We start from the raw sequence: 13305 nt of genomic DNA on the forward strand, positions 1-13305 counted from the left end.
TTTCCATCCTCGTTTGTTTCCTCCTTTCCATCCTCGTTTGTTCCCTCCTTTCCTTCCTCGTTTGTTCCCTCCTTCCCTCGTTTGTTCCCTCCTTCACTCCCCCTTCCTTTCCTCCCCTTCATTCTCCCCCCCCCTCTTTTAACCCCCCTCTCCTTTCCCCACCCCTCCACCCAAACCCCAGCCCCTCACCGCGGTGTCCCAGCTCACTCCATCCCTCCATCCACCCGCACATTCCCCCTCATGGTTCCTCCATCCCTTTTCCCCCTCACGCCTCTCTCTCCCGCTCTCTCTCCCCCGCGCACCCCGCAGTGGTTGCTGCCGCGCTCCCCCCGCGGCCGGGCGGTGGTGGCGGCGGGCGGTGACGCGGGGGCCATGGCGGCGGTGGCGGCGCTGCCCCCTGGGCCGCTGTCGCCGCCCGGCCCCGCTGGGGACGCGGCCCCCGCCGAGGGCGCCGAGGGGCTCTTCGTGCTGCTGGGCGCGGGCATGGCCGCCGCCAGCCACCCCCTGCTCTACGTCAAGCTGCTCGTGCAGGTCCGGCTTTGGGGGATCGGGGAGAGGGGAGGGGAGGGGGGGGAAGCGGCGGGATGGGACACGGGTGAGACCCCCACACACACGGCGTGAGGGGGAGGTGGGCGGCTGTGGAGAGCGCCGTGGGGTGGGGATCAGTGTGGACAGCCCCCCCCCCCTTGTTATAACAGGACCCTCTGTCGGGTGGGGGGCACCTAGGGAATGGTAATGGGATATAATGGGATGTAATGGGGTATAGTGGGGGATCAGGACCCCACTACAACAGGGGGCGGTGGGCTGATGGAGGGTGCCTCTGTGGGAACCTCCATGGGATGGAAAGCAGTATATACAATGGTAACAGGACCTCCTGTGCACCTATGGAATGGGGGGCACCCATAGAATGGTAATGGGATATAATGGGGTATAGTGGGGGATCAGGACCCCACTACAACAGGGGGCGGTGGGCTGATGGAGGGTGCCCCTGTGGGGACCTCCATGGGATGGAGATTGGTATATACAGTGATAACAGGACCCCCCTGTGCACCTATGGAATGGGGGGCACCCATAGAATGGTAATGGGATATAATGGGATATAAAGAGGGATCAGGACCTCACTGTAATGGGGGGAGGTGGGCTTCTGTATAGTGTGCTTATAGAGACCTTCTTGGGATGGGGATCACTATATACAGCTCCCCATGTTATAGCAGGCCCCCCTGTGCAATGGGGGCACCTATAGAGTAGGGGGTACCTGTAGAATGGAGGACCCCCATATGTAATGGGATGGGGTCCCTGTGTTTAATGGGGGTCTCTGTATAAAAATGGAGGGCTTGTATAATAGGAGGATGAGCCCCAATATAGTGGGGGCTCCTTTATAGTGGGGGCATGGCAGGGGATGGGGACACCTTGCACAGTGGGGACCCCTATAAAATGGAGGGGAATGAGGATCCCCTCTGCAGTGGGGACTCCCATACAAGGAGGGATGGGAAACCCTTTATAATGGGTATCCTGAGAACCTCTCTGTAATAAGAACCCCCTGAAATGGGGGAGTGAGGCCCCCTGTACCCCTGGGACCCCATATAATGGGAAAGGGCGTGCCTGTGTCGTGGCATCCCCATGCATCTGAGGGTGACAGGGGCAATGTGGCCCTTTGGCAGCTCATGGATGCTGGATCGAGGCTTTGGGAACACCAGGACAGGGACTTGCTCACGGGGTTTCTCTCACAGGTTGGGCAGGAGCCACTACCTCCAACTGTTGGAAGAAACGTGCTGGGGAGGAAAGTCCTGTACCTGCCTGGCTTCTTCACCTACGGTGAGTGAAGGTCCCCTCCTGCCAACACTGCTCCAAAACAGCCCTGAAATAACCTGCCCCCACTGCCCTGCTCACTGGTGTTGTAGGTGGAGCCCTAAGGGGACAGAAGGACCAAGAAAAGGGAATGTGATATGTTCAGAGAAGTGTTTTGCTCTCTTTGGGAGAGGCGGGTGAATATTTTGTGACCTGCTGTCACAGCGGTTGTGCTGCGGGGAAGGGGAATGCACAGTCCCGAAAGCTGAGTTGGGCCAATCCCAAAATCTCTCAGCAGCACCCACGGGTTGGGAGCCAGCACAGGAGCAATGCAAGAGCACTGGAAACCCATCCTGAGACAGGCAGGGCTGGAAACAATCTGGTGCTGCTCTTTGGAAGATGCATTTTCCGAACAGATGGGCAGTGTTGGGTGATGGAGGGGGGGCAGAGCCCTCCTGAAAGCACCAGATAGGAGAGCAGGAACAGTCAGTACCCACCAGCACATGTGTTTGGTGAGACCCATATTAACCCTGAGTCTGACCCCTTGGGGTGGAGGGAGAAGGTGACACCACACAGCACGTGGGATGATCCCCGGTGACACCACATGGGGTGATCCCTCCCGACCCTGGTTCAGTCCAAACTTGCCCTGTAGCCCCTTCAGGTGAGCAAAACCATCAAAAGATGAGAAGGAGCCCAGAATACTGGGAGCTTTCCTTCCAGATTAGACAGATGGCAGGGAATAGGGATTCTTGGCATCCTGCAGGAAGCTTATTTGGAACTGTTCCATTAATAAATCACTTATGGTGGGACTGGTGTGGTTTTGGCTGAGTACTGGAGGTGTTTGGGGTGTCTCTCCGTGAGCTGACCCCTTCCTGACTGACAGCAGCCTGGTGTTTGCTCACCCAGCCAGACATATCGTGGAAGTGGATGGGAAAAGAGGCCTCTTCCGTGGTCTGACTCCTCGCCTCATCTCAAGCACTTTATCAACCATCACCAGGGGGAGTGTGAAGAAGGTAAGGGTCGGATTCTCTCTCCATTAATCACTTTGCTGGGTCAGTCAGTGCTACTGCAGCACAGCTGGGAGCCTGCAAGTGCCTGCAGCCAGCCAGGATTGCATGTAGAGGACCAGTGTACCCATCCCTCTCCATGTCCTAAGGGCTTGGAATAATCCTCCAGCACCCATATCCGCAGAACTTTTTTATTTTAAAATAATTTTAATTTAATATGAACATTCCCTTGCGTTTTAGCTCTTGTCAGCAGTTTCATGACCCCTCTCCTGTTTTACTTTCCATCCTTCTGCTGTGTTCCTTGCTTTTTTGTCTTCTCACATCTAAAACACAACTGTTTGTGGTTTCCCCCTGTCCTCAGATGTTGAGGGTTTGTGGGGCAGCATCTTCATCAGCTTTGACCATGTTTCTTCCCTCTCCACTCAGGCTTTTCCTCTGGAAGACATGGAGCACGTGTCTAACAAGGATGATGTGAAAACTTCCCTTAGGAAAGTGGTCAGAGAGGTGAGAAGTGGATACTGCACGTTAATGAGTGATGGGGAGATCCCACTGGGGATGTGGAGAGCGAAGGAAGGTTAAACCATTGTCTGTGGGTGAGATTTCTTGGAGAGAAACTCAGGGTGAGAAGTCCCTGGTGTTCAGCAGCCGTTCTGTGTCCAGCCATGAAATACTTCATAGAGGTTTGCCACAAAGAACAGATTTCAAGAGAGACCCAAAATGGGTTTCCCCACACTAAGGGAAGGGGCCTGATCTGTGCAGGTGGAACAGCACAGCTTTTCTTACAGGAGTGTTTGTTCTCCCCAGACATCCCACGAGATGATGATGCAGTGTGTGTCCAGGGTTGTCTCACATCCGCTGCACGGTGAGTCCTGTCCCTCCTCCTGGCAGCCCCCTCCAGGCTGAGCATCACCCCAAAACCCTCTTCACTCACACTCCTCTGTCATACAAGGCTGATGCCTGGGTTGGCATCGGGGACTAACCCAGCCCAGCGATGAGCTGCTCTCTTCCCGTTCATCCAAGAGCTTTTCCCAGAGATCCCACTGGGGTTAGGGCCAGTAGCAGCCTTCTGGTACCTAAAGGGGCTCCAAGAGAGCTGGGGAGAGACATTTTTACAAGGGCCTGGAGTGACAAAACAAGGAGGAATGGCTTCAAACTGCCAGAGGGCAGGGTTAGATGGAATATTGGAAAGAAATTCTTCCCTGTGAGGGTGGGGAGGCCCTGGCACAGGTTGCCCAGAGAAGCTGTGGCTGCCCCATCCCTGCAAGTGTCCAAGGCCAGGTTGGACAGGGCTTGGAGCAACCTGGGCTAGTGGAAGGTGTCCCTGCCCCTGGGGTCCCCTCTAGCCCAAACCTCTCCGTGATGCTACAAAATCCTTCCCACCCTTTACAGGCTCAGGAAAGGCACCCGTTTCTAGTGAGTCTTGCTGTGATGAGCACTGAGAGGAGCTGGACGTGCTGTGAGTTGAGGGAAGGCAGAGCAGGAGGATCAGGCTGAATTTTCCTTCACAGCCATTGCAATCCAAAGTGGATTTGTTTCCTTACCAGCCCTGTGTTTCTTTCCTCCCAGTGATCTCCATGCGCTGCATGGTCCAGTTCGTGGGCAGGGAAGTCAAATACAGGTGAGTGGCTGCACCTCTGGAGGGTCTGGGGGTCAGGTGCTCCCATGACATGAGAAATACAGCAACCCAGGAGGTTTGGGAGAGCAAAAAAATGAATCTGAGCTGTGGTTAGAGGGTGGGTGACTGCAGGGTGAGGGGGCATGGGAAGGTTGGGGTCTGTCCCACCTCTGTTCCACCTTGTGCCTGTGGGGTTTGGGGGCTGTAACACACCTTGCTGACCACACATCGATTCTCCTGCCTTTTTGCTTTAGGTGTTAATGGAGAGGGAAGGCAGCAGGGAGGCAGAGTAGATAACACGAAGCATTGCAGGATTTTTCCAAGTCTTTTCCAGCAATACCTGCCCCTCTGCAGCCACGTGGAAATGTGCTAGACAGGATTGCAGCTAACCCACGACAGCCAGTGTGAGTTCCCAAAGGCAGGACAAGGCCCTTGGGCTGAGAATCAGCCTAATCAAACCATATTATGTGCTGTGGTTGTGGCCCTTGTGTCCACTCACACTCACTCAGAGCTCTTGTCCCTTCAGCATTAAACAGTTGCCTGCAGGGTGAGTGTTGTTCTGGGTGTCAGAACACTTGACTCTGGGAGAGTGCAGACACAACCTTCCCTCCCTCAAACCTCGCTGGTTTGAGGAGAACAAGCTGCCTTCTGCTGGAATGATGGCTGGGGAGACGCTGCCATGGCTGGGGGCTGCACGTGAAGCTGCACAGGGCAGGGATGGAACAACCCCTGCACGCTCACAGCTCTTCTCCTTTCTTGGCAGTGGTGTGTTCAGTGCCATTGGCAGGATATTTAAGGAAGAAGGGATCCTGGGATTCTTTGTGTACGTGAGTTGTTTAAATATTTTCTCCCACAGTCCAGAGGCACCGATGGCTCTCCTGGTTGCTCTGCCAAGCTCAGCCAGAGCCACACTGAGCTGAAACCTTGTCTGACCAAGAGGCTCTCACATCACCCCCCTGAGCACAGATTAAATCTGCGCCTTTGACAGTGCTCCAGTTTGACCATTAAGTTTGCCCCAGATCTTATCTTCAATCAAACCTTCAGAAACCAGAGGAAACCCTGTATTTTTTCTTATCTTTCTTTTTCCCTTAACGCTGCTTTGTGTTTCAGTGAACCATCTAAAGCATTTGTTTGTGCAACAGGCACCAAGATCAAGTGCAACAATAAGATCCCTTGTTGAAATGAAAGCCAGGGCCTTGGATAAGCAGCACATTGCTCTGCAGGGCACAGTGGGTGCTTGTAATGAGCTGGTGGCAGCAGGTTTACCTGTGTGGTGGGAGAAACAATGCTTGGCTCAGCAGTGTTCCTGCCTGGAAACCAGCAGGAGCTGAAAGATGCTTCCAGCTGCTTCCAGGAGCAGGGCAAATTGGTGGCATCACTGAAATGGAAGTTCAGGGGACAGCTTTTTGCTTGAACCCTTAATTAATGCTTCCTGCCTTTCTTTTTCACGTCTACACGAAAGAAGAGCCACCTGCTGTCTCTGCTTGTGGCGGGGAGATAACTCACCTTATGATGTCAATAATACTAAAGGCAGCTCTGAAATGTCAGGAGGGGTTTTCAGGATGTCTTTGGCTCTGCAATGACAAAACATGGGCCTCCAAATGCAACCTGAATGCATCAGGAAGAGGGAAGCAATCACAGGGGTCTCGTGAGGAAAGGGCCGGGGGTCTGCAGAGCCTCCATCAGTGGAGTGTCACTGCATCTTCTCAGCTGAGCTGTGCAGCTCCACATCTCCTTTAAATCCAGGTTCCTCTGGGATAGTCCCTGAGTGTGGGGTTTGGATGGAGCAGGCTGCTCACAACCCTCCACCTCCCAAGGAACTGATACGAAAGCAGCCGCCACATTCCCTTCCATCCACATAAAATAAACACTCCTGGTCGCCTAATTAAACTTAATAGTTCACAGGAAAGGCTTTAACACAACCCAAATTGTCTCAGGAGGGCTCTGAAGCTCTACATGCTCCATAACCCTCTTAGGAAATCCCACTGCTCTGAGGGGAACACAAACTGCATCTGAAGGACCAAACTGCTGGGTTTCTCCTCTCAGCCCTCCTGGTGCAATCCCAGCACATCCACTCCCTTAAAACCATCACAGTGCACTTGTTTTTTGTGGTCTTATAACCCCTACACGGCAATAATAGCAGCACACACTGTCTGAAGGAGTGCCTGGCTAGAGTTAAGTCCATCCCCAAAAAGTCTTTATCTCCCTTCCCCTCCTATCTGCAGCAGGCTCCTGCCAGGCCACAAAGATGTCCCCTGAGCTCTGAAACTGCTGTGCATGGTCAGCTCAAAGGTGGCTTGTCCTCTGCACTGGGGTTTCTTCCCCCTGGCTCCCTGTACATCATTCAGGCTTCCTCATCTGCCTGTTGCTGTTCCACCTTTTCATCATCTTCCAAAAGTATTCCTAGTCCAGATGTTGGACATCTCACCAGGTGTGAGGATTGTACTACTCACTTCATTATGGCAATAACAGTAAAGGCAGCTCTGAAGTTTCAGGAGGGGTGTTCAGCCCTGATGCCTTGGGCTTGTTGGCTTTGTTTAGTCCCTTTCTGCAGCTCTGTCCCTGGTCTCCAGCATCCCATAAGCTCAGGGCCAGCATCTGTCATTATTGTGGAGGGGAGAAAATGAGATCCTTGTTGCAAATGGACCAAACGATCCAATTCTCTATCAACACATGGGTGAGGTTTTCCTTATGTGGCTCCCCTGGCCCAACTTTCTCTTTCTGGACTTTATTAAACCCTCATCGTATCTGCAGCAGCTCAGGGGCTTCAGACTTGACTTTGAGTTAGAGAAAGGATGTTTTTTTACAAAGGCTGAAAGCCAAACACAAAGCAGACCATCTCTTTGGGAACCAGAGAGCTTTGATTTCTTTGTCCTGTCTGCTGCTCTCATGTCTCACATCTTTTAAGCCAGCGGGTCTTCTGCTGAAGATTTCTGCTGTGCTTGGCCCCTGAGACCTCAGCTGCATCCCCAGAGCTGCCAGGGCCTTGAAAATACACAGGTTGTCTCCAAAATGTGCCAGCACAGCACGCTGGATTAGAGTCCCAATTGCTGCTCTGCTGCTGCAGCAGGAAACAGAACTGGTCCCCTGCTCCAAGAGGCAGCGTCGTGTTTGGGAAGAAATGAATAAATCAGTGCTTGGAGGTGGGTCTTTCCAGCCCAGGAAATGCTCATGTGGCTCTCAACAGGCTCATTTTCAGAAGCACTGACCACATCTGCTGGTGAAACACAAGCTTAACACACTCCTGGATCCTTTAGTGGTGGGACAAGCCCTGCAAAAGCAGGAAACCCTGTGCTTAATGGCTGCACTGGTGCAGCAGATGCTGCCAAAGCACCAACAAACTGGAGAAACCCTTTGGAACGTTTTGTTAATGTTTTTTAGTGCCATTATCTGCAGAAGTTGGGGGTGCTGGCACTGCTGGGAGCTCCGATGTGTTGGTGGGAGGCATAAACCAAAGAACTGTGCTCCTGGGAGCAACAGGGACTGGGAAAAATCAGAGGGACACAAGTGCTGCCCCCAGTTAATCCCATTTTTCAGTGGAGCAGGTTGTGCAGGAACAACCCCCCTCATTTTGATTTCTGAAAGAAGGGAGATTGCTCGAAGAGATGAACTTCTCATCCTGCATCCAAAAGAACATCTGCAAAAATGGAAACCACTTCATCTGTGTCTCGCTTGGGTTTCTGAGCAGGAGCTGGGCTGAGGGATTTTGGGATAGAACAAGGGGAGTTGAGTCATGCCCAAACAACAGATCCCAAAAACTTCTCACTCCAGAGCTGAGTGAAGGCTGGGAGATCTCTTCCCTGAAATCTCCCCTTCTCCCTTTCAATTCCTTCCTAAGTAAAGACGCATTTTGGGGGAGTGGATTTCCTGCGTGCTGCTGAAGGGAAGGAGGGCTGGGCACCTCGGAAGGTGGCACTGGGACCCTGCTGCACCTCACACCCCTCCTTTTGCTGTTGCAGTGGTTTAGTCCCTCACATCCTGGGGGATGTCATCTTCCTCTGGTGCTGCAACCTCGTGGCTCACTTCATCAACACCTACGCGGTGGACGATAACGTGAGTGGAAGCGCCCAGTGGAGGGTTTGGGGTCTGGACCAGGCACCTGCAGTTGGAAGGAGTTACTGAGAAGCAGGGGCTGATTTAATAGAGATACCTGGCTTTGGGTCCATCCCTGTGAGAGGGCTGAAGGTGCTGTGTCTGCTCAGGGCTGTGCTTCACCTGCAGTTTTAGGGGATCAGATTTGACAGCAAATGCCTTCCCAGATTCTCAGCTGGGGTGCAGCACGATCTCTGTTGCTTTCTGCCTCGTTCCTCTGCCCCATGCCCTCTGCCTCAGGCACAGGGGGATGTCACACAGTGCCTGTGACAGCCTGGTGCCATCCCCCTCCCCCACAGCCCCTGTGGTTTCTCTTTGCAGTTCAGCCAGGCATCAGTGATCCGGAGCTACACAAAGTTCGTGATGGGGGTACGTAGGCAACTGCCACGTCCTTTCCCCTCTTCCTGCCATCCGGGGGGGTGAGAGGTTGTGGCCTGGAGGCAAAGGCTGGTCTGTATGAGGATAACATGCAGAAGTTGGAAACAGCTTTCTTGACGTGGTGAGCGTTAGAGAGGCCGCTGTTCTCCTGTGCTTTCAGATCGCTGTGAGCATGCTGACGTACCCATTCCTTCTCGTGGGAGATCTCATGGCAGTGAACAACTGTGGGTATGTCCCTCACACTGAGATCTAAAGCTTTCCCCTTCCTTCCTTGCAGCCCCCCTGTTTTGAACCTGCTGCTAACGACCGTAAAGCTTTCCTACAGAACCATAAACTCTGTGGCACCTCGCAGAGCTGGCTCGTTTCCTGTCCCAGGTTGCTTATAATTTTAGATCAGAGGGCACAGACACAAGCAGCAGAAAAGCTCAAGCGGAGAGAAATAGGGAGAGTTGTGGTGGTGCAGTCCAATCTGAGCTAGGCTGGAGGCAGAGGGATCAAAGGGACCTTGCTGGCTCCAGGGAGGGGCATGAGGGGAGCAGAGCTCTTACTGCAGTGATGGGTGCAGACAGGAGCAGGACCAGGCTTGCCTTCCCAGTGCCACTGCTGCAGGAAATCTGCATTTGTGCTCATGGGAAAGGGATCCAAGCAGCTGGTGGAGTGTTTTCTCAGTATCTTCTGGCTCTCGAAGCTGTAGATACAGTCCTGGGCTCTTAACGTATCCAGGTAACGCTCCTTGTTTGTACACTCCAGGGGTAATTAAATTACATGATCTGGTGCATTGTAAATAACGAGCTGGTCATTTGGCCGCCAGCCCAGTGCAGACACTGCTTCTGTGTCCTCACTTACACTCAGTGCTGCTCTTGTGTTACCTGTCTGGATAACGTGACATCCCTCAGCTGTTCCTTGTTGCCACGCAGGTTGCGCGCCGGCCTCCCTCCCTACGCTCCTGCTTTCACATCCTGGATCCACTGCTGGAGGTACCTCAGTGCTCAGGTGAGGGAGCGGGGCACACGCTGGGCTTTGGGCTCCCTCTGCTCCTTCCCAGGGTCTCCAGCATTCCCCAGAAGTGCTCTGTAACCTGCTTCTGTCCCTCTTGTTTGGCACTGGCCCCAGCCGTGGCAGTGCTGCCCTGCCCGTTACGTGCCCCGAGCTTGCAGCCTGCAAACTTCCAGCCAGTGCGTTGCAGCAAAGTGTCTCTGCCCCTCTCCATCCATCATCCCAGAGGGAAATGCCCAACTCCAGCACCCAGAGGGCTGAAACACCACTTACTCCTCCACAGCAGCCCAGGGTGCCCAGACCTGGGCACGAGTCATCCCTGCTGAACCAGCTGCAGTTCCCCGGCCGGGTCTCGGCAGGGCTGCCCTGACCCTGTGCTCGCTCTCCTCCGCAGGGGCAGCTGTTCCGTGGCTCCAGCCTGCTCTTCCGCAGGGCTCCCATCCCAGCTGCCTCCTTCCCCATCGACTGACCCTCGGCAGGGACAGCTGATGGACGTGGACTCCTCAAGAAACCCCGAGCTTGTTTCGATATGTGTAATATTTCTATTCTCCGATCCGAAGTCCGCGGTGCCAGAACTGACACCTCCTCTCCAGCAAGGCCAGTGACAGACTGGCTTCTGGACATCTGGCTTCAGGCTCCAGCTGGACCAAAGCTCCATCCTCATGGCTGTCTCAACTGGAATGTGTAGCAGAAAGAGCAGAAGGGCGTTGTGTTGTCTCTTTGGTCCAGGCTGTAGCTCTGGAGTCACTGGGGAGGTCCAGGAATCCAGAAAATGCCCAGGTACTAAAGGAGCCAGCCCTGAGATGCAGGAACAAAAGACTGCTTCGTGCTGCCCGAGCTGAGAAGCAGCAGGAGATGCAAGGTCACCTCACTGCAAAGGTTATGCCAGGTGACCACCCTCCTGCCTCATCCTTCTGGAGAGGGCACACCTTTGTGTGGCAGGGAGCTCATCCTGGGCAAGATCAACCTGGGATCCATACTTCAGGTTTGAGGGTACCTGAACACCTGGGAGCACCCCACCTCCCACGGGTGTGAGAGGGAAATTATAGGATCAAAACAAAGAAGGGATACAATCCCACTACAAAGAACAGCAGAGTCCCAAAGAGACAGGTACAGCTCAGCTCAGGGCAGTGTTGGGACATGGACACGGAGAGAGCACTTGGGGAGGGATATATGCTGCTGATGTCACTGCTTTGGGAAGGATTTTAGTATTTAGGTTCACCCAACAGAGCTGCTGGTGTGGGCTGGGCAGGCAGGGAGGGGAGCTGGGTGGGACTGGCCCGACTGCACTGATGGGCAACTCCCAGGCAGCAGCACCAGGAGCCCTGCTGGGCTCCCAAACCCCGGCATTGCCCCTTCACTGATGGACATGGAGGCACTGGATGCCAGTGCTGCACACAAAGGGCTCCCTTGCAGCAGGGGCACACGGTCCAGGGCTGTCTGGAATAAAGGAATAAACCTGGAGCTGGCCAAAGGCTCACAAGGCATCGGGGTCAAGGGCTCGCAGGAGCACGGCTGGCTCTGTGTGTGTAGCAGAGCTCACTGGTGGCAGCAGGGCAGGATTTATGCTCAGACAAAGAGTTTCTTTGCACCAGTCTGTGCTGTGATGGCAGCCAGGCAGATTTCCCCATTTTGGTTCCCCCACGAAGCAGTCTTTTGCACAGAGGTGATGCTGTGCTCCCTGGGAGGAGGTTGTGGGGACCATGAGCAGGTTCCTGTGTGCTGCAGGAGCACCAGCTCAGGTCACATCTCATCCTGGTCCTCTGGGGACCCTGGCCTGCCATCACACAGGGCTTTTCTCCATCAGACAGGGTCGATCCACACTTCCCAGGCAGGGCTTGCAGGACAGTGGTGGTACTTGCTGGGACTGGCAGTCCCCACCCAGCTCCCTTCGGTGTAGTGAAGTTGGTCCTGTCCTCCCTCCCTTCCTCCCTCCCCATTTGTGCTACAGTAACAGAAGTTAAATAATGCATGGACCTGTTCCCTAACACCAGAGATGATTTCAAAGAGGATTTAATTATGCTCCAAAATACAGCTATAAAACAACTCTTGGGTGTTCCTGGTTTTTTTGGTTGTATTTTGTTTGGTTTTTACAGTGTGATTTTTTTTTTCTGCATAACAGGCTCTCTCAGGGAAGGTTTCAGTTTAAGACAAGGCATTTCCTTTGGTCTTTTCCCCAAAGCAGAGCTAAACCAGCCGTTACAAACTCGGTTTCCCCCTGATTTTCCTCACCTCCATGGAAGGTCAGGAAGTTTAGGCTGAGCAAAGTGCAATGGGTGCACGTGGAGGCAGCAGAGGGCTTGGCTGCGTGATACAATATACACAGGATTAGGTTTTTGGAGTTAAAATTGACCCTGCAGTCTTCTGGAAGGGGTGTTGGAGACCCTTTGCTGCTGTCAGACCTGTCAGGTAGGATCAGCCACTCCCGTCTTCCCCCTCACAGCATCCTCACCCACCAGCCTTTTATCACTGTTTTCTGGCCTGTTCCAGCACTGGGCACTGCATCTCCCAGATCAAACACCACCTGCCCCAGAATATGATACCTTTACCCTCCAAATTAAGGTGATTTTCTGCAGGTCACATGCCTGTGAAACCTCCTCCAGCCTGTGCACAACCTGGCTGCAGCCGTTGCAGGGAAAAGTGCTATTTCCTGTCCTTTGAGGAATTTATTTAAGGAATTTACCTAAGGAATTTTCCTAAACCTGCACCAGAGCGAGCTCCCTGCCAGCAATTTCTGCCCAGTTCTCCAGGACCCACAAACTCTGCTGTAAACACAACACTTGAATACAGTTTTTGTTCACTCAGTTTAACTGAAAACCAGGTTTCAAAGCCTTCAGTTCACTGCCTTACCTTGAAACAGGGGCTGCCGTTCTCAGGATAATTAAATATTTCCTCGCCTCTACCCATTTCTATCCCCGGTTCTTCTCATCCCACACTCCATTTGAGGTGTCCCACAGCAAGGACAGTGTCTGCACCAGCAGCAGGCAAGGAGACAACCCAAACCCTGCCTGGGCATTCCTTAAATTGCTACCCCATTAGCAAGTGTTTGGCCCTGCAGCTGGTGCTTAAGCAGCTCAGCCAATGGGGATGGGGCCCCATCCCCACAGGAGAGGGGATCCAGGGTGAAACATGTGCTCGGGAGAACAAATGAAGGGGTGGAAGGAGGAGGTTTGGGTCAGGCGCCCGGGATGGAGCTGGGGATTTCTCCCACCGACGCTCCTCTATCCACCCAGGAAACAAACTTGTGCTTAAATATTGACTCTCCTGCACAACACGGGGATGGGTGGGGATCGCTGCCGTTCCCTGCCTGCTCGGCTTATCAGCCTTCAGTGGAACACAGAGATTGCCAGGACTTTGGCCTCGTCTGCTCCCGGCTGCCCGGGGGAGAAGGGAGGCAGCGACTGCAGCCGGGAGAGGGAATCTCAGGTC

At 53.7% G+C, this 13305-nt stretch overlaps 1 protein-coding gene across 2 annotated transcripts; it reads left to right on the top strand.

The window, feature by feature from the left end:
- The first annotated feature begins 349 nt into the window (after positions 1-349).
- Positions 350-11922, top strand: MTCH1 (mitochondrial carrier 1). 2 transcript variants are annotated; one of them, XM_050326811.1, is made up of 12 exons: positions 353-531; positions 1731-1815; positions 2695-2801; positions 3222-3299; positions 3600-3657; positions 4362-4413; positions 5174-5233; positions 8370-8463; positions 8824-8871; positions 9041-9108; positions 9798-9873; positions 10271-11922. In XM_050326811.1, exons 1-12 carry the CDS (start codon positions 373-375, stop codon positions 10343-10345), a joined length of 960 nt encoding a protein of 319 aa, XP_050182768.1. In that variant the 5' UTR covers positions 353-372; the 3' UTR covers positions 10346-11922. The 2 variants fall into 2 exon arrangements, with proteins under 2 accessions (XP_050182769.1, XP_050182768.1); XM_050326812.1 differs by lacking the exon at positions 5174-5233 and having other exon boundaries at positions 350-531.
- The last annotated feature ends 1383 nt before the right edge of the window (positions 11923-13305 follow it).

This window comes from Myiozetetes cayanensis, unplaced genomic scaffold (assembly GCF_022539395.1).
Source record: "Myiozetetes cayanensis isolate MyiCay16 unplaced genomic scaffold, myiCay2020 scf32, whole genome shotgun sequence".
Lineage (NCBI taxonomy): Eukaryota > Metazoa > Chordata > Aves > Passeriformes > Tyrannidae > Myiozetetes > Myiozetetes cayanensis.

Coding starts and splice junctions, on each gene's coding strand:
- MTCH1 (XM_050326811.1), top strand. CDS start 373: ATGGCGGCGGTGGCGGCGCTGCCCCCTGGGCCGCTGTCGCCGCCCGGC. Junction 3,300..3,599: donor TTAGGAAAGTGGTCAGAGAG/GTGAGAAGTGGA, acceptor TGTTCTCCCCAG/ACATCCCACGAGATGATGAT. Junction 5,234..8,369: donor GGGATCCTGGGATTCTTTGT/GTACGTGAGTTG, acceptor TTGCTGTTGCAG/TGGTTTAGTCCCTCACATCC.